Genomic DNA, 18,890 nt, shown 5'->3' with positions numbered 1-18,890 from the left:
TTGGTCCTGAAATGGCTCGGATATTCAGTTCTTGCCTGTGAAAGATGCTAGCAACTCAACAGTTGGATGCTAACCTCCAGTCCTTGAGCGTGGTGAGAATATGGAGCTTGTTCCCATGGGGAGTGATTGTAGTGAATCGTATAGATGTATTTAAGGAGAGGCTGGCCAAGCATTTGAGGGAGAAGGGAATAGAGGATTACACCAAGAAATTTAGAGGAAAGATGGGAGGAGGCTTGGGTGGAGCATAAACACCAGCAGAGACTGGTTGGGCTGAATGTGCCATATATTCTAAGTAGGTAGCTGTATGCCATTTACATGTTCTTTTAATTTCAAAACAAAGGTTTACACTGAAGTCCTCTTGATATGACATCACATTCTAACATTTGGGATAAGTTTCTTGTTAAAACGATACATAGAGAACTGATCAAATCCCAGCTCTTTGCTGCTTACAATTCCAATGCCCAAACCGAATGATTTTTATATAGCAACTGGTGCCAATCTACACTTCGTGCTTGTGGTATCACACCACTAACTCAAGTAACATGGTTACAATTGTTGGGCGGGGATTTGCCACACCCGCCTGCCGCCAGGATCTTCTGGAAGTCAATGGACTCCTGGCTGGGATCCCGCCCGTGACAGGGCCGGAAAATCCCGGCCGTTAGCTCTTTTTGCTGAGGTGCTACAATGTATCCCTGGTCACGAGGAGCTGCTGCCACATTCTTCCGTATTTGGACTGTACTTAATGGGCTGACCCTCAAACTACTAACCAGAGCACATAGCAAGCAGAAAGGCAATCAGCCCTTATCCTTACCTTGCTTGTTCGATATCCTGCACAATGACGATCTCACTATTATGATGACACAAAGAATGGACAAGGGAAACACTATCCATATCATAGATAAAGTAGAAGAATTTCCTGAAATAAAATCAGATTTCGGTATGTGAAAATATTCTTAGACAGTTGGATAATAAGACCATAAGACATAGGAGCAGAAATTAGGCCATTCGGCCCATCAAGTCTGCTCCACCATTCAATCATGGCTGATAAGTTTCTCAACCCCATTCTCCCGCCTTCTCCCCGTAACCTTTGATCCCCTTACCATTCAAGAACCTATCTATCTCGGTCTTAAATACACTCAATGATCTGGCCTCCACAGCCTTCTGTGGCAATGAATTCCATAGATTCACCACTCTCTGGCTAAAGAAGTTTCTCCTCATCTCTGGTCTAAAAGGTCTTCCTTTACTCTGAGGCTGTGCCCTCGGGTCCTAGTCTCTCCTACTAATGGAAACATCTTCCCCACGTCCACTCTATCCAGGCCTTTCAGTATTCTGTAAGTTTCAATCAGATCCCACCTCATCCTTCTAAACTCCATCGAATATAGACCCAGAGTCCTCAAACGTTCCTCATATGTTAAGCCTTTCATTCCTGGGATCGTTCTCGTGAACCTCCTCTGGACCCTCTCCAGGGCCAGCACATCCTTCCTGATATACGGGGCCCAAAATTGCTCACAATATTCTAAATGTGGTCTGACCAGAGCCTTATAAAGCCTCATCAGCACATCCCTGCTTTTATATTCTAGTCCTCTCGAAATAAATGCCAACATTGCATTTGCCTTCCTAACTACCGACTCAACCTGCAAGTTAACCTTAAGACAATCCTGGATAGGACTCCCAAGTCCCTTTGCACTCCAGGTTTCTGAATTCTCTCTCCATTTAGAAAATAGTCTATGCCTCTATTCTTCCTACCAAAGTGCATGACCTCACACTTCTTTTAAGAAGCATCTTGAAGGGTGAAAGAGATAGAGAAGCAGAGAGATTTAGGGAGGGAATTCTAAACTTTAGGCCATCGGCAGTTGAAGGCATGGGCGCCAATGGTGGAGCGATTAAAATCAGACATGCACAAGAAGGAGTGCAGACATTACGGAAATCTGTGGGACTGAAGGAGGTTACAGAGATAGGGAGGGGCGAGGACATGGAGCCATTTGAAAACAAGGATGTAAATTTCCAAATCAAAGCTTAACTGGGAGCCAATGTAAGTCAGCAAGCACAGGGATGATGGTTGAATAGGATTTGCTGAAGAATTCATGGAATAGTTTCACTAGTTACAGCATCTCAGACACTCCCATGTTAAAGTGTCAGCTGGGGTTCACTGTCATTGTTCTGCCTCCAAGTCATAAGGTTGTGGGTTCAAGTCCCACACCAGCAACTTGACACATAATCTCAGTTGACATTCCAGTGCGGCACTGAGGGACTACTGCACTGTCAGAAATGCCGCCTTTCAAATGAATCAATGAACCAAGGCCCTGACTGCCCTCTTAGGTGGGCGTAAAGGACCCCATGGCATCTTGAAGAAGAACAGTGGAGTCCACCCCAGTGTCCTGGTTCATCTCTATCTCGCTACCATCATCACAAAAGCAGGTTATCTGGTCATTATCACATTGCAGCTGTGGGATATTGTTGTGTACAAGTTGTCTCCTGTGTTTCCTACATTGAAACAGTGACTACATTTCAAGAGTATTTAATAGTCTGTAAAGTGCCCTAGGATGTCCTGAGTGATAAAATATACAGGAGAAATGCAATTCTTTCGTTCTCTGCACCCAGGGTTAAGCCCAGTTTTAGGAAATTTGACACATTTCCGTTGGTTTCTCAACATAAGGAGAGTAATCCACGAGGAAGAGCTGCCAACACCTGACAGGCTTCACTCTAACATACACCGAAATGAAATGCACTGAGGTGTACCTTTCCAAACCATTCAATCCATTGTTTTAACAGGAAATTAAACAAATTGATTCTGAGGCCCTCACATTCTGTTCTACATCTACGGGAACAAGATGCGGACTTTTCATTTTTCTTTAAAGTTGAAGCAGGAAAACCCAGAAGAGCCTCAAAAGATTGGATTAAAATGTGAGATTATTTATCAAACGGAAAGAATGAACTTGCATTTATATAGCGCCTTTCCTGTCCTCAGGATATCTCAAAGCCCTTCACAGCCAATGAAATGCGCTTGACATGCTGTCACTGCCGTAATGTAGGAAATGCGACAGCCAATTGTGCACAGCAAGCTCCCACAAACATATGGCCAGTTGATCTGCTGTTGGTTGAAGGATAAATAACACCAAGGACTCCATGGATAACTCCCCCACCCTCCTGCTCTTCTTCAAAATAGTACCATGGGATCTGTTACATCCAATTAAGAGGCAGACAGAGCCTCAGTTTAACGTTTCATCCAAAACTGTCTCAGAATTTGATTCTCCACTCTTATTCAGGCTTTTCTACTTTGTACAGAAAGAAAGAATTATGTTATACACAGCAGAGCACAGGTTAATTCTGTACTTTAAAGGTGTTTGGCATAGCAAGGGTTAATGTGCGACTGAGAACGCAGTGTGATGTAAAGGGTCACATGACAAGTGGGTCAGTCTAAGAGTATGCAGAGACCTGTGTAGAAGTCAGCATGGAGTTAGCTCATTGTCTGGGCTGTACTTTATACACTATGTATGTAGTTATGTGTTACCAATAAACACCACTGTTCAACCTTACAAGACTCTGAAGCTCTCTGTGAGACCTACTGAACAAACCCCTACAACATGGTGGCAGCTCATGAATTAGCCCAGGACCAAAGAAGCTGGTGAAGGACCCGGAATCTGAAAAACTAAAGGAACAACATCCTGACCTGACTGAAGTGCACCTGAACCGAAGAAACATAGCCAGAGATCACCTAAAAAGAAACACCATTGCAAACGTGGAGGCTGAGTGGGTAGAAGAAATACCCTATGCAACTGGGAGACTCCACCAGAGCACGTGGAGGTCCATTGTGAATCCCCATCGATTGCAGAGTCAAAGGACCCAGCAAGGGTGAGCAAAAATTTAGTTCTAAGGCTGAACTAGCTTTTAAAAGTCTTTGGGCCATTGATCAGTCAGAGCAGTCCATTTCGTTAATCACCGCAGCCAGCCAAGGATCAGAGATGGCGCTATATCACCTGGCAACCGAGCTCCATTTAATAAGAAACATATATTCGAAGTAGTTTAAAAACGCAGCCAAAGCCAGGGGTCGCCTTTTAGTCATCCTAACATACTCCAAAAATGTTCTAAAGTGCCCGAATCTTTGATTAAAAAATTCGCTGCAAGAAATCAATCCCTTTGAGGTCGCGATTGCCACAGGGACAGTGCCAAAACCTGACAGGCGCAGGAAGAAGCATTGAAAAACTGATTAGTGCAGTGACATCTTTAAAAGAGAAGCAAGATTTAAAACTGTCCTCCCCTGAGCTGAAAATCAGCCATGGATAATAAATCAATCTACCAGATCGATTTGGGCTGATACAGGGGCCAAACCAGATGCAAAATTGGGCATCATGGTGAAGAAAATTTTTATGTTACCAAAGTACATCAGAATTAAGCAGGAAGTCAAAGGAATCACAGAATCACAGACTCTCACAGTGCAGAAGGGGCCCTTTGGCCCATCGAGTCTGCACCGACACGTGAGAAACGAGGAAATCCAAGTTAATATGCTTTTATACCTATCTGGTGAACTTGCTGATGCAATGCATTGATGAATCCTCAGCCAGCTTTGGCAAGATATTAAAAGCCTTTGACATGTGCTTCAATCTTGAAGTGGTGGAGCATGCAAAGCTTGAAGAGAATAATAAAACACCCCAATAAAGCAATGAAAGGGCAAAAGACAATTCCCAAGCAAACCACACTATGGTGGCAGACCATTGAATGGTGTCAGCACAATGAACTGCATGAGCCAAAAAGCTTAGTGCAGAGGAAGGAGGAGGCTGAGAACCAGCCCAGAAGACTTAAACATAGGTATTTTTGAAAAGGCCGACACATTACCAAAACTGTAACAGCAGGTAGCAGGGCTGAGCTGGCTGACTTTTCTATGAAGGGAAATTCATAGAGTGCACCAAGCTGCAAGTGGATAATGAATGCACAAGTAGCACCATTACAGAACTGAAACAAGTTAAGGTTTCACCAAAGACAGACCTGCCTAACTGAAACCAAAACGAAGATAAGGCCAAAACTCTCCCGCAGGCAGGGAAAGAAAAAACAGAAATAAAATCGATAAATGTAAATCTGAAGCTGAAGATCAAGGAACTGGAAGGCAAAGCACTGGGTGCCTCAAACTTACTGAGAACCATTAAGTTGTTGAAAGATGAAATAGCTGAAGCGGAAATCAAGAACCTAGAATGTCAGGAAAAAGTTGAACAGTTGCACGAGAAAGTAAAATTTCTCTCAAAGGAGTGCGAAGAGTCTCAGAAACGATGAGCAGACGTAAGATTACAGAATGTGAGCTTGAAAGAATTGTTGATGAATCAGAACAGTTGGTTGAACAAAGAATTAACAACCAAAACTGATGAAATATTGGAACTTCATTGTGAAAAGAATAATGAAATTCTCGAACTTCGATCCAATCTGACGAATATGAAAAATGACTTGCACAGTTTGGAAGAGCAAATGAAAGCTTTAAAAGCAGGTAAGGAAAATTCTAAGAACTAGACTGAGGATCTAAAGAGTGAATTGAAAGAGTCTAAGGAGCAGTCAGTGACCAGGAAAGAAAGATTTCAAGAAGGACTGAATGTCCAGGAGAAATTGTTAAACTTGTATAAGTGTTCTGCAGATAACTCTGAAACAAAGACAACTGAACTCAGAGTAGTTGGTGAGCTGAATGAAAAGGTTAATAAGCTTGAAAAAGAATTGGAAAGTAAGAGAGTGAACAAATGCTTGGTGACATTGTGAAACTGTGGAAATGAAGGTTCCATTTTTGAAATGTCAACTTCCAAAACGATCATGGTGGACCCCACAGAAAAAGAACATCCAAGTCCACTCTAGGAATGAACGGAGTGAACACTCCCTCCAGAAGGAAAGGACAAGCCTGTGGCGCCTGAACAAAGCAGATAAGTGATTGATAAAGAAAAGTTCAACTCCAAAGAGCGCAAAAAGCAAGCCAGATGAAGGCAACCAAGTACCAGAAACAGAATACAACGATTTCAATTCCAAGCCAACAAAGCTTGCCCAAAGCAACTGAGCCTACCACTCCTCCAAATGCGACAAGAACGAGATCCGGAAGAGTAGTTAAGCCTCCAGGCCAGTTGAACTTATAAGGTCAGAGATTTGAGGGGGAGGGGGGAAGGGGTAGCAGGTAAAGAAAGATTATACTGTAAATATGTTGGGTAAAGACTTGAGAGTTGCAGTATAAGGGTGTTTGGCGTAGCAAGGGTGAATGTGGGACTGGAGAACAGTAACACCCACAGTGTGATGTAAAGGGTCACATGACAAGGGACTTGGGTCAGCCTAGAGTATGCAGAGACCTGTGTAGAAGCGTGGAGTTAGCTCCCCATCTGGGCTATACTTTGTACATATGCAAATAGTTATGTGTTACCAATGAACACAGCTATTCAACCTTACAAGCCCCTGAACCTCTTCATGAGACCTACTGAACAAACCCTTACAACAAATTCAAAATGAAATCCTCAACTACACAGACTAGAAATTCAAGCATTGTTTTGCTTTTGTAAAAATTACATTTAAAACCTACCTTTTTGATTCAGCAAGTTAGGTGGACCAACACAATCGTTGTCAACTGTGCTGTTACCTTCTGCTTGAAGAGTCATCCCCAACTGTGTGCAACTGTAAAACATATTGGTCAGTCAGTGTATTCTCTTAGTTACTGTACATTCAGTGAGTCTATTATTAAACAAGGAGCTTCCGTCAATTAATTTTGTGATCAATTCATCTAAAGACACCATTTATATAAATCTTCATTACATATTGATAATGGATGCCTAGGAATAATTCGAGGTAGGAGTTATGCTACAAGTACTGCCATGTCAGTGTATTTTAAACAATGTTGTGAGGGGGATTAAAGGTATGTCCATGGATCTCGTGTGCATGTGTGATGCTCTCCGCATTGCACTCGGCCCATGAGTGCAATTTGCATTGATAGAATAACCAATTTGGAGGAGATGGTGGCATAGTGGTAACATCACTGGACTAGTAATCCAGTTGGCCCAGGCTAATGCTCTGGGACAGAGGGTTCAAATCCCGCCACAGCAGCTGGTGGGATTGCAATTCAATCAATAAATCTGGAATTAAAAGCTCGTCTCAATAATTGTGACCATTATTGATTGTCATAAAAAACCCTCTTGGGAAGGAAATCTGCTGTCCTTACCTGTTTTGCCTACATATGACTCCAGACCCACAGCAATGTCTCTTCAACCGCCCTCTGAAATGCCGAGCAAGCCACTCAGTTCAAGGGGTGAATAGGGATGGACAACAAATTCTGGCCTTGCCAGCAACACCCTCATCCCATGAAAGAATAAAAGAAAAGGGCCTTGAAATTTGGGAGTGCCCATTTCTGGGTGCTGGGGAGACGGTGGATGAGGGAAGCACCAGGCCTTTTGTACAGAACGGTGAGATCCAAGGCCTCTCTGATATTGGGTCTTGGATCTCATTGTACTAGAACCAATGGGCACTACTGCCCCACCAACCAAAGAGTAGAGATGGTGGGGAAGAGATCAAGCTACTGCTAGCTATTGGCCACCTTCAGCTAAGTGGATCCAGCCTGGGTTGGACTGGGTGAGGTGGGTGCAAGCCAAAGCTGGGATGCAAGTAGGGGTCAGGGGTCAGAGGCCTGAAGTCACAAGATTGAGTAGGGGGCGCCTGTAGTCGCAGGGAGGCTGGGGGTTGTGGATCTTGAAGCCAGGAATGGCAGCAACCAGGTGGGCCCTTTAATTTGGAATGGAAGCACCATTCTCCCATCCTGACTCCACAATGGAAAGGTTTTTTCGTCTTTTTTCGCATTGCAGAGAACTCCTAGGGCCAGTTTCTCTGAATGCAGCTTTCCATGATTTCCGAGAAAACCAATGGCAGAGTGCGGACCTCAAGCAAGTGTTAAGCCCATTATTTGCATTTGCAAAGGCCTGTTTCAGCCGTGTGGACTAAGGGCACCTCTTGTTTGTCCTCATCCAATATGGTGGCAGCTCCAACCTGAAGTGTGCATGTGCTTCCTGTCTACCATCTTAGGGTCTAAGGTGTCCACACAGTCCAGTCAGTTATTCTCAATAACTGGCAATAAAATGGTATTGGCTCTTGTGGCTTAATTTGAACTGGCAGCTTAATGCTGAGCCATACACTCTGAGGGCTCCAGTGCCAATTCCCATCTTTACTTGGTTAGCTGAATGCTATTGGACTGCCAATGGAATTTGGTGCAACCGTGAGGGGCAAGTGAGTCAGCATGTTGCTCTTGATGACGATGCTGGAAAGTGGATGGTTGGGTGCGTCAGGATTGGGCTCACAAGATGATACCCTCCCCCATTGCTGAAAGAATCACTGGTATCCACTGCTCAGAATCACCAGTGAATAAATGGCCATTTCAGCAAAGGTAGACTGAAGGTTGTACCCCAGCTGACTGCAACACCTGCAATAGGAGAGTGCGGTGCGATGCCACATTACCAGGTGATTTTTAGTAGGAATGGGAGCTTATTATGACAGAACAGATGATGTGTACCAGGCAGATCAAATCCACAAGGGAAGCTTGATCACGCCATCACAACGTTTTTGCAATTTGTATTTATTTCGAGATGTGTACGCTGAATTTAGAAGTAATAAGCCCACCGAGACTTTTAAAGGTTTTTTAAAAACTAAATTAAAACATTATTAACAAAAGAAAAGATTTCAAGCACATACATAGGACTACAAATTACTACTATAGTAACTCCTAAAATTCCAAATGAACCTGACTCCACGTTACACCCACTTTAAGGCAATGGTCCAAAATAGATTTTAGATTCTAAACAGATCCAGCAAATTAACACAATACCCTGGACAGTGGGATTCCAAATAATTTTCTCCAGCTTCAGTTTCAGTGGACAGCAGGCTTATGTACAAATACTGAAGGCTTCATTAAGGCTATTTCACATACTTTTTTAGACCTCACAATGGTTCTCCTGACACACAACCTCATTTTCCTTTATATATATATGCTTGTTTCTTTTATAATGTGTAAATTCTATTGTTTCAAATGTCTTTGAAACATTATCTTCCTCACAATATAAAAACTTTCATGTTGCTACTATTTATTGTCAGTAACCTTTGGGAAAAATAAACACATTCCTTAGCCTTGCTTATCTGGCTATTTGTAAATAGACTAAAATGCCTTTGAAATCCAAATCTCCCTTCATCTATCTAAAAATGCAAATTCCCTTCACACCTTACATACTAAGCCAGCATCCATGTTTACCCGTTAGTATATCAAGCACCTAGCTTCTTTTGATGGGTTAAACCTTGCGGTCTACTTGACCCCAAATGTGATTAAATCACACAAAGACAGACCCAACCACTTACCCCCATTAACCCACTTTACATTAAACCAGAAAAATATTATGAAAATGATTATGCTCTCATGACAAGTTTCAGGGATGTCCTCAACAGTCTTGAAATGAATTTGATCTATGTGGCACTTGAGTCAGAAAAGTAAAACAAAAATTTGCAGAAGCTGGAACCCTGTTGCTAAAAGAAAAAGAAATTGCTGGAAAGCTTCAGGCAGTGCTTTTGGAATGAATAGAGTTAACATTTTGGGCCTAAACCTTCCGGTCAAAATATCGTACACATTGTCTGAGGTTCACTCCCCAGCAAAAGCATGAGGTTGGACCATTACGCCTATGAATTCGAGTTCCTTCAGAAGATTCTTCTGTATATTTCCACTTGATATTATTTTTACATTGCACTTTAAACCACAGGTTGCAGCCTTATTGCAATTAAAGAGTGCACCTTATCTCCCATCTCTTCATCACTACACACTCTCATGTCCTGAACTGTTACCCACCAGCTGCAAAGATTTCAATAATGGATTGATAAGTGAGATATAGTCTGATAAGAGGAGTGACCCAATTCTCAAACAGGCCCTCACTTTGTGTACAACCTGCTTTCATACCATCCATGTTTGGTGATGTAACTCTTTCCAACAAAGCCCGGCGTATTCAACCTTTTCAACTTACTCTGCCACGAGTCCCTGAGGCTTCACAACTGCCTTAAAAGCTGCAGTCTCAGTTGCTTCTGCAGAGAGCAGCACCCTGTAAGCAACCTTCTGCTGTTCCACTGGAAATTGAAGTTTGTGAATTTAATGGTGTTTTTATTCAAGCATTTCAGATGATTTGTGCCAGCGATGGATTTAAACTGGCTCAGTTTTTGTCTTAAATTAAGTTCAGCCTTGCTCGCCAATGATGACACCAGTCAGTGGTGTGTTACTAAATCGCTTCTGTACAATCTACGTTCAGGCAACTCAGCCTCATGCCACGGCTTTCCCAGTAAATGAAAGCCACATTTGGCATGGTGAATGAGTGCCTGTCTGTTCCTGGTGCCAGTGATATCACGGTCCTTGCTGAGCTTCCAACTCATTCTTCAAATTTGGGTGAATTAACACAGCTCCATTCACTCGACCTCACCATTTCAGAGAATCATACAGCACAGAAGGAGGCCAGTTGGCCCATCGTCCCTTTGCTGGCCCTTTGAAAATGCTATCCGATTAGTCCAACTTCCCACTTGCTCTTTTCCCACCGCCCTGCAAATTATTCCTCTTTCAGCATAGATCCAATTCTCTTTGAAAGTTACTTTTGAATCTGCTACTAGCACTCTTTCAAGTTTACATCTCTGCACAGCCCTTACCTTCAATCAAACCCTGATGTAAATACAGTTGCGTGAAGACTCACTCATTTGGAATGAGATGCGATACTTCTGGTTTAAAAACTGTAACTTGATTTGATGTTTCTTATGCTTGAAAGTAAACCTATAAGCGACTTAAGTAAAGCAAAACCACAAACCTATTCATAATCGTATTCATAATAATGCTAAAACTGTTGCCGAGGGGAAAATTCCCTCCCCTTTGTCTAACAGGAAGGTTATATTCAGTCTCACTCTTTTAGACAATGGCTGAAAAAAGAGACATGCTGAGAAAGCTTTTTGTCTTGCACTCAACAGGACAGATTCACAAGAATACCAAATCTCAAAGGGAACAACAATTTATACTCCTTTACCATTTATACAATTTTTAATCAGCACCCTCTTCTCATGCAGTACACATTTTTGTTCCCTTTGAGATTTGGTATTGTTGTGAATCTATCCTGATGAGTGCAAGATGAAAAGCTTCTACAGCATGTCTCTTCATCAGCAATGCCCAAATTCCGTACTATCTAACAACTATCTTTTTGATAATAAACCTTCTTTCATACAGCGCACTGAGAGCGATGGAATTGACTCTGCAACATTTTTATTTTATGTCATTCAGGGGAAATAAATCTTACAATATTGGTACAAATTTAAAGTTTCTGTTTAATTTATTTTATCCTGTAATTGATTTTTTATCCCCATCACTCTTGGTTTCCACTTGCCACTCCCTGGGTCAGGAAGCTTCCGTAAGCTCCTGGTCTCTACAAGTGGAAAGATGCACATCGCCTGTCCACATACCCCTGACTTTCCCTCCTTTCCCCAATCACCAACAGCCAGTTTCTGCTCCGACAAACCAACAAGGTTGGAAAGAAATGAGGAAAAATTGGGAAATACTGTTTGAGTGATGCCAGGCTGAAACTTTTAAAGAGGAAGAACATGGAGAGACAATACAAAATAAAGGGTACAGTGCTAAAGGGGGTACAGGAGCAGAGGGAGTATTGTAGTGTTCAATTGTTCTGTGTTTGATTATGTGGGTCTGTTTACTATTGATGCTCACTGTGCTTGATTGTTTAAGCCTAGGTATGGACTCAGGGAAAAGTAAGCAAACTGTAGAAAGAACTCGAAGCTAGAGCTAACGCATGGAGAAGACATTTTAAAGCACTGAACAAAACTTGATACACACAGAAACTTATGTCATCTCTGCATAAATATGAGATAAAATGTACAACAGGGATATTGAAGGTGGCAGGACAGGTTGAGAGAGTGGTGAATAAAGCATACAGGATCCTGAGCTTATAAATAGGGGCATACAGTACAAAAGCAAGGAAGTTATGATAAACCTGTATGAAAATATTGGTTCGGCCTCAACTGGAGTGTTGTGTCTAGTTCTGGGCACCACTCTTTAGGAAGGATGTGAAGGCATTAGAGAGGTGCGGAAAAGATCCACAAGAATGGCTCCAGGGTTGAGGAACTTCAGTTACATAGATAGATTGGAGAAGCTGGGACTGTTCTCCTTGGAGAAGAGAAAGTTCAGAGGAGATTTGTTCAAAATCGTGAAGGGTCTGGACAGAGTACAGAGGGAGTATTTGTTCCTATTGGTGGAAGAATCGCGATCCAGAGGGCACAGATTTCAGGTAATTGGCAAAAGAAGCAATGGTGATGTAAGGAAATGCTTTTTTCACAGTGAGTGGTCAGGGTCTGGAACACACTGTCTGAGAGTGTGGTGGACGCATGTTCAATTATGGCATTCAAAAGGGAATTGGTTCATTATCTGAAAATAAAAAAAATTGCAGGGCTACAGGGAAAAGGTGGGGGAGTGACACCAGGTGAATTACCCTTGCAGAGAGCCAGCACGGACATGAAGGGGCGAATGGCCTCTTTCTGTGCTGTCAACAGTCTATAATTCTATGATATAATAAGAAATTAAGGGGTGTCGTGGCCAGGGGGAAGAGAGTGCAATGCAAATTAGGAGGAACTATGGAGGAAAGCTCAGAGGTGCATGGACTAAAGAAAATAAAGATCATTGGATAACCCATTGGAATTGGATAAATATTTGAAGAAGAAAAAATTGCAGGAGAAGGGGAAGAGCAGGGCAATAGGATTAACTGCACTGCTCGTCAAAAGAGCTGTCGGAGACTCATAGATGGGATGAAACATTTAAGTTATGAAGAGAGGTTGGAAAGACTTGGGTTGTTTTCGTTGGAGCAGAGAAGACTGAGGGGCGACCTGATCGAGGTGTATAAGATTATGAGGGGCATGGACAGGGTGGATAGGGAGCAGCTGTTCCCCTTAGTTGAAGGGTCAGTCACGAGGGGACACAAGTTCAAGGTGAGGGGCAGGAGATTTAGGGGGGATGTGAGGAGAAACGTTTTTACCCAGAGGGTGATGACGGTCTGGAATGCACAGCCTGGGAGGGTGGTGGAGGCGGGTTGCCTCACATCCTTTAAAAAGTTCCTTGATGAGCACTTGGCACGTCATAACATTCAAGGCTATGGGCCAAGTGCTGGTAAATGGGATTAGGTAGGTAGGTCAGGTGTTTCTCACGTGTCGGTGCAGACTTGATGGGCCGAAGGGCCTCTTCTGCACTGTGTGATTCCGTGATTTCGTGACTCGTTGGGCCTCATGTCTTTATTGTACTATTCCACGATCATGTATTGTACTGGCTTCTGTCTGGTTGTACAGTGGACACAAAATCTGTTCATCATTCCTGGAATATAAAATATTCTATATCTAGATTAGATCAGGTGCTGACCATGTGTAGAATGTTGGGGTCAAAACCAGTTTCCAAGGCTGCGTGTTAACTGTGTATTAAAGCTGTGCATCAACACAACACACCAGTGATCATCCGCTCGCAGATGTTGGGTCATTTGTAAAAACTGACTGAAGCCAGTCAAATACACAAATCAATAACTGCTATCTAAGAAGAAGGAGCATGATATCTGTCACCCCTTCCAAATTTTCTCCCCTCCTCCCATGAATGAATGTGTAATTCCCAGCTGGTTTATGTTTCCATGGGCACTCACAGTCCTCCCGTATCTCATCCAATCAGGTATATTTCCCGCGTGAGCACAGAACGTGGACATAGAAGCAAAATACTGCAGATGCTGGAAATCTGAAATAAAACCAGAAAATGCTGGAAAGGCTCAGCAGGTCTGGCAGCGTCTGTGGCGAGAGAGGCAGAGCTCTGAAGAAGAGTCAAAGGGACTCGAGACACTAGCTCCGTTTCTCTCTCCAGTGATGCTGCCAGACCTGCTGGGTCTTTACAAAATGTTGACAGTCTGCTCAGACACAGGGAGTCCAATTCTGTCCTCACCCAATGTCCACATAAACTCACTCTTCAACTGTGGCAGAAATCTTGTCTAATTTTGCAACACTAAAATTGGACCCAAGGCCTTCTGATCTCCATAGCTTAATGTTAGACCTTGCAGTGCCTTTCTAATCAGTGAGGCATCAGTCACAAGCAAAAAATAGCATGTTAAATGAAAACACTCTAGAAAAAAATGTATGTACATGAATTCAATTTTTTTTATTCATGGGATGTGGGCATCACCGGCAAGGCCGGCATTTATTGTCCGCTGCTAATTGCCCTTGTGAAGGTGGGGGAGGGTGAGCTGCCTTTTTGAACCACTGGAGTCCATCAAACTGATTTTGATGCAGCTGAGTGCCTTGTTAGACCATTTCAGAGGGCGTTTGAGAGTCAACCGCATCGCTGTGGGTCTGGAGTCACATGTAGGCCAGACCGGGTAAGGACGGCAGATTTCCTTCCCTAAAGGGCATCAGTGAACCAGATGGGTTTTTACGACAATCATGGCCATCATTATTGTGATTAGCTTTTTATTCCAGGTTTTATTGAGTTAGCTGCATTTAAATTCCCCAACTGCTGTGGTGTGATTTGAACTCATATCGCAAAATGATTAGTCCAGGCCCCTGAGTTGCTAGTCCAATGACAGAACCACCATGCTACCGTACCCAATCAGGTCACATGCCATTCCATTTTAATAGGCCTATCTAAGGAATACAACTTCAAAGGTAAAAACACACCAAGGATTGTTGTGAATCACAGCTAGAGTGATTTAATGAAACTGCTTAGAAAATATTCTCCTTATAAACTGTAAGCGTATCAGTGATTCCAAGGGAATGACTTACTTGGCGTAAGGCTGACATTTCTGTGCGATAGTCAGAAAGGTTCCTGGAGGACAAGACTCGCAAACTTGGCTCTGGTAGCTTCCTTTATCTTAAAAAAGACAGAACCAAATGGTAAGCAAGAACTTCCATCATTTTAATAAGGCACGTGCCCCGCGCCCCCATGCCAATATATCAGGCACTCGCAGGACAATATCACACCAGCCTGTTGCAAAGTATAGTTCACTCACTTTTATACATGGTACGCCGTGATAGTGAGGGGAAATCCCTCAGTCACAAAGGCAAGAGCTTCTTTGTGGGGAAATAAGAGAAAAGGGCAAAAATTAAAGAGGGTAAGAAAATGGCAAGATAGAGAAGCAGAACTTAAGAACCATTGTTTTATCTCCACCTTTTTTTAGCCTATTTCGATCCCTTCCCCCCCACCCCACCCCAACTAGGGCTACCTGTCACTTGCTCGTCCTGCTTTCTACCCTTAATGTCACTATTAGCATATTCCTTAGCTAATATCATCACCGTCAACACCTCTTTGTCCTTTTGTTCATGGCATCTTTGACAATCTCTTCTTTGCCTCCATCTATCACTAGCCTTCTATCCAGCTCCACCTGTCCCACCCCCCCTCTAACAGCTTATATTTCACCTCATTTCTATTTTTCCTTAGTTCTGTTGAGGAGTCATACGGACTCGAAACGTTAACTGTGTTCCTCTCCTCAGGTGCTGTCAGACCTGTTGCGTTTTTCCAGCTATTTTTGTTTTTGTTTAAGAACTGTAATACTAACTTGGGAGAATAGGAAATGGGTGTGCGGAGTTGGAAATTTAATTTTAGATGGAGAAAATGCCATAGAGTAAAGAACTGGCTAAACCAGCCACAGAATCCGACCTGGGAACACTCTGATTTGAATGGCTTCCTGCCAAGATCCCCATCACCATTCACTGCCTGGACCCTGGCTAGCAATGATAAAACAATTAACTTCCATAGGGCTGCACAGGAAAAATTAAGGTTAGGAAAAACATATAGATATTTTAGTGAGGCGGACAATACCTGAAGGAATCTTTTTCCCATCTCCACAGATGGCGCAGTAATGGCCCAGAGGACATTGACATTTTTTGTCTGTTGTAGGGATGCAGGAAACGTTCCCTGTGCCAAGAAAATTTTAAAAATATATAGTTTAACAGACAATACTGAACCTTATGCTATCCCATTTTTCTTGTATTTTAAGCCAAGCTTAAAGTAGTTATTTTTAGAAAGATCTGCATTTATATAGCGCCTTCCATAACCTCAAGACATCCCAAAGCACTTTACGTTCAATTAAATGCTTTGGATGCCCCCTGTATCCACCTCTGTTTGGATGGGTTTCCCGTTGATTTCCACTGTCACGTAGATTGGCTGTTTTACCCATTTTTAAGTCGTGTAGCGAGTAAATATCTGACTCTGTTTCTTCTGGTTTGTCCACAATATGAATTTCACGGCTTCTGCCTTTGTGTGTGAAATTTTGTCTCAATCTGGTCTTTGCAATATCGCATAATGTGCCCATTGCGATGGCAGTAGAAACACTCCAGTTTTTAAAATTGTCGTTTGTTTGCAGGCTGTCTGGTTCCATTGCTGCCGTTAGTAAGGTGGTTTTTATCCATTAGACTATTGCTTTTTGCTGGTCTGTTAATGGTGGCTGTTTCCCGCCTTTCCACGGAGCCCTGCGTATCCGCGCCATGTCTAACCGGTGCTCCCCTCCCAACGTGTAAGATGGCCCCATTTTGTGCTCCCTTAATGGCTTCCGAATCCCTGACTGCCCTTCCCATTGCGAGCGCCAACTCCATTGCCTTGCTGAATTCTGAATTCGTTTCTGACAACAACATTTTTTGAATGGCGTCTTTGTTAATCCCACACACTCATCGGTCTCTTAGCTTGTCGTTAATCAACGTTCCGAACTCTCAACGCTCTGTCAGTTGTTTTAAGGCTGCCACGCAGCAAGCGGCCGTCTCTCCAGGGGACGCGACACCTCGAATTGAATTTAAAACGCTGCGTTGTTACCGAGGGTTTCGGCTTTTCACAAGATTCACCAAATCGTCAAAGTTCCTGGAATCTGGGGCGCTGGGTGCCATTAGACTACGAATTAGGTTGTATGTCTTATGGCCATATGTTGATAAGAGGATCACCCACCTCTTCTCCTCCCCCGATATGTTGAGGTGTTCAACATAATGTGGCCCATCTGGTGGTCTGAGCAAACGGTGCAATGTGGCCAAATTGTGGCATACCGGAGGGAGGTAACTCCGACGTCTGTGGTGAGGGCTATACTTACAATCGGTCCGTAAGGCATAGCTGATTCACTTCAGTTGAGTTTTCGCTGCTTTCCTTGGTGTCGTTGACTGGTCGTGTTTTGCTTCGTCGCCAATTGCTATGTTCTACGGCTCTGCTCGTGAACGGGTTGCAGGCTTATCTTTCGGCGGGTGAGTCGATAATAATATACTGCAGACGCAGAGACCAATATGAAATGAAGCACACACTATTTATTTACACAGACAACAGAGCACTAACGTGATGTGTGCTTCTCCAACCAGACCCTACTCTAGACTAACATGAACATTGTAGCCCACGCTACACAGCTACTGGATCGTACAGTCACGTGGTCAATCTGCTCACAATCTCTCAAAGGTGCATTGCACCTCAGATCACCATATATATATATAAAAAATGTAAAACTGAGATTGCCAATATTAGCCCTGACAATATTCCAGCAATAGTACTGAAGGCTTGTGCTCCAGAACTTGCTGTGCCCCTAGCCAAGCTGTTCCAGTACAGCTACAACACTGGCATCTACCCGGCTATGTGGAAACTTGCCCAGGTATGTCCTGCACACAAAATGCAGGACAAATCCAACCCGGCCAATTACCACCCCATCAGTCTACTCTTGATCATCAGTAAAGTAATGGAATGAGTCATCAATGTGCTAACAAGCGGCACTTGCTTAGCAATAACCTCCTCACTGATGCCCAGTTTGGTTCTGCCAGGGCCACATGGCTCCTGACCTCATTACAGCCTTAGTTCAAACATGGACAAAAGAGCTGAACTCCTGAGGTGAGGTGAGAGTGACTGCCCTTGACATCAAGGCAACATTTGACAGTGTGACATCAAGGAGCCCTAGCAAAACTGGAGTCAATGGGAATCGTTGGAAAACTCCGCTGGTTGGAGTCATACCCAGCACAATGGAAGATGGTTGTGGTTGTTGGAGTTCAGTCATCTCAGCTCCAGGACATCACTGCAGGAGGTCCTCAGGGTAGTGTCCTCGGCCCAACCATTTTCAGCTGCTTCATCAATGACCTTCCTTCCATCTTAAGGTCAGAAGTGGGGCTGTTCACTGACGATTGCACAATTTTCAGCACCATTCACAACTCCTCCGATACTGAAGCAGTCCATGTCCAAATTCAGCAAGACCTGGACAATATCCAGGCTTGGGCTGACAAATGGCAAGTAACATTCGTGCCACACAAGTGCCAGGCAATTACCATCTCCAACAAGAGAGAATCCAACCATCGCCCCTTGATATTCAATGGCATTACCATCACTGAATCCCTCACTATCAACATCTTGGGGATTACCATTGACCAGAAACAGAACTGGAATAGCCATATAAATACTGTGGCTACAAAAGCAGGTCAGAGGCTAGGCCCTAAAGCCTGTCCATCATCTATAAGGCAAAAGTCAGGAGTGTGATGGAATACTCTCCACTTGCCTGAATGAGTGCAGCTCCCACAATACTCAAGAAGCTTGACACCATCCAGGACAAAGCAGCCCGCTTGATTGGCACCACATCCACAAACATTCACTCCATCCACCACCGACGCACAGTAGCAGCAGTGTGTACCATCTACAAGATGCACTGCAGGAATTCACCAAGGCTTCTTCGACAGCACCTTCCAAATTCACGACCACTACCATCTAGAAGGACCAGGGCAGCAGATAGATGGGAACACCACCACCTGGAAGTTCCCCTCTAAGTCACTCACCATCCTGACTTGGAAATATATTGCTGTTCCTTCACTGTCGCTGGGTCAAAACTCTGGAACTCCCCCCACTAACAGCACTGTGGGTG

General features: G+C 43.5%; 1 protein-coding gene across 1 annotated transcript in view; it reads right to left on the bottom strand.

Moving 5' to 3' along the window:
* The window catches only part of LOC144690363 (uncharacterized), a 66,168-nt gene that overhangs the window by 8,940 nt on the left and 38,338 nt on the right, over nt 1-18,890 (bottom strand). Inside the window, exons 7-10 of the mRNA XM_078557788.1 lie at nt 15,845-15,940; nt 14,809-14,896; nt 6,536-6,627; nt 812-916 (exon numbers count right to left, since the gene is read on the bottom strand). Coding sequence (XP_078413914.1) covers nt 812-916; nt 6,536-6,627; nt 14,809-14,896; nt 15,845-15,940 — 381 coding nt within the window. The remainder of the gene's footprint in view (nt 1-811; nt 917-6,535; nt 6,628-14,808; nt 14,897-15,844; nt 15,941-18,890) is intronic.

Source organism: Cetorhinus maximus, chromosome 15 (assembly GCF_964194155.1).
Source record: "Cetorhinus maximus chromosome 15, sCetMax3.hap1.1, whole genome shotgun sequence".
Lineage (NCBI taxonomy): Eukaryota > Metazoa > Chordata > Chondrichthyes > Lamniformes > Cetorhinidae > Cetorhinus > Cetorhinus maximus.
Note: the sequence above shows the minus strand (reverse complement) of the source record. Positions and strands in the feature narration are given on the sequence as shown.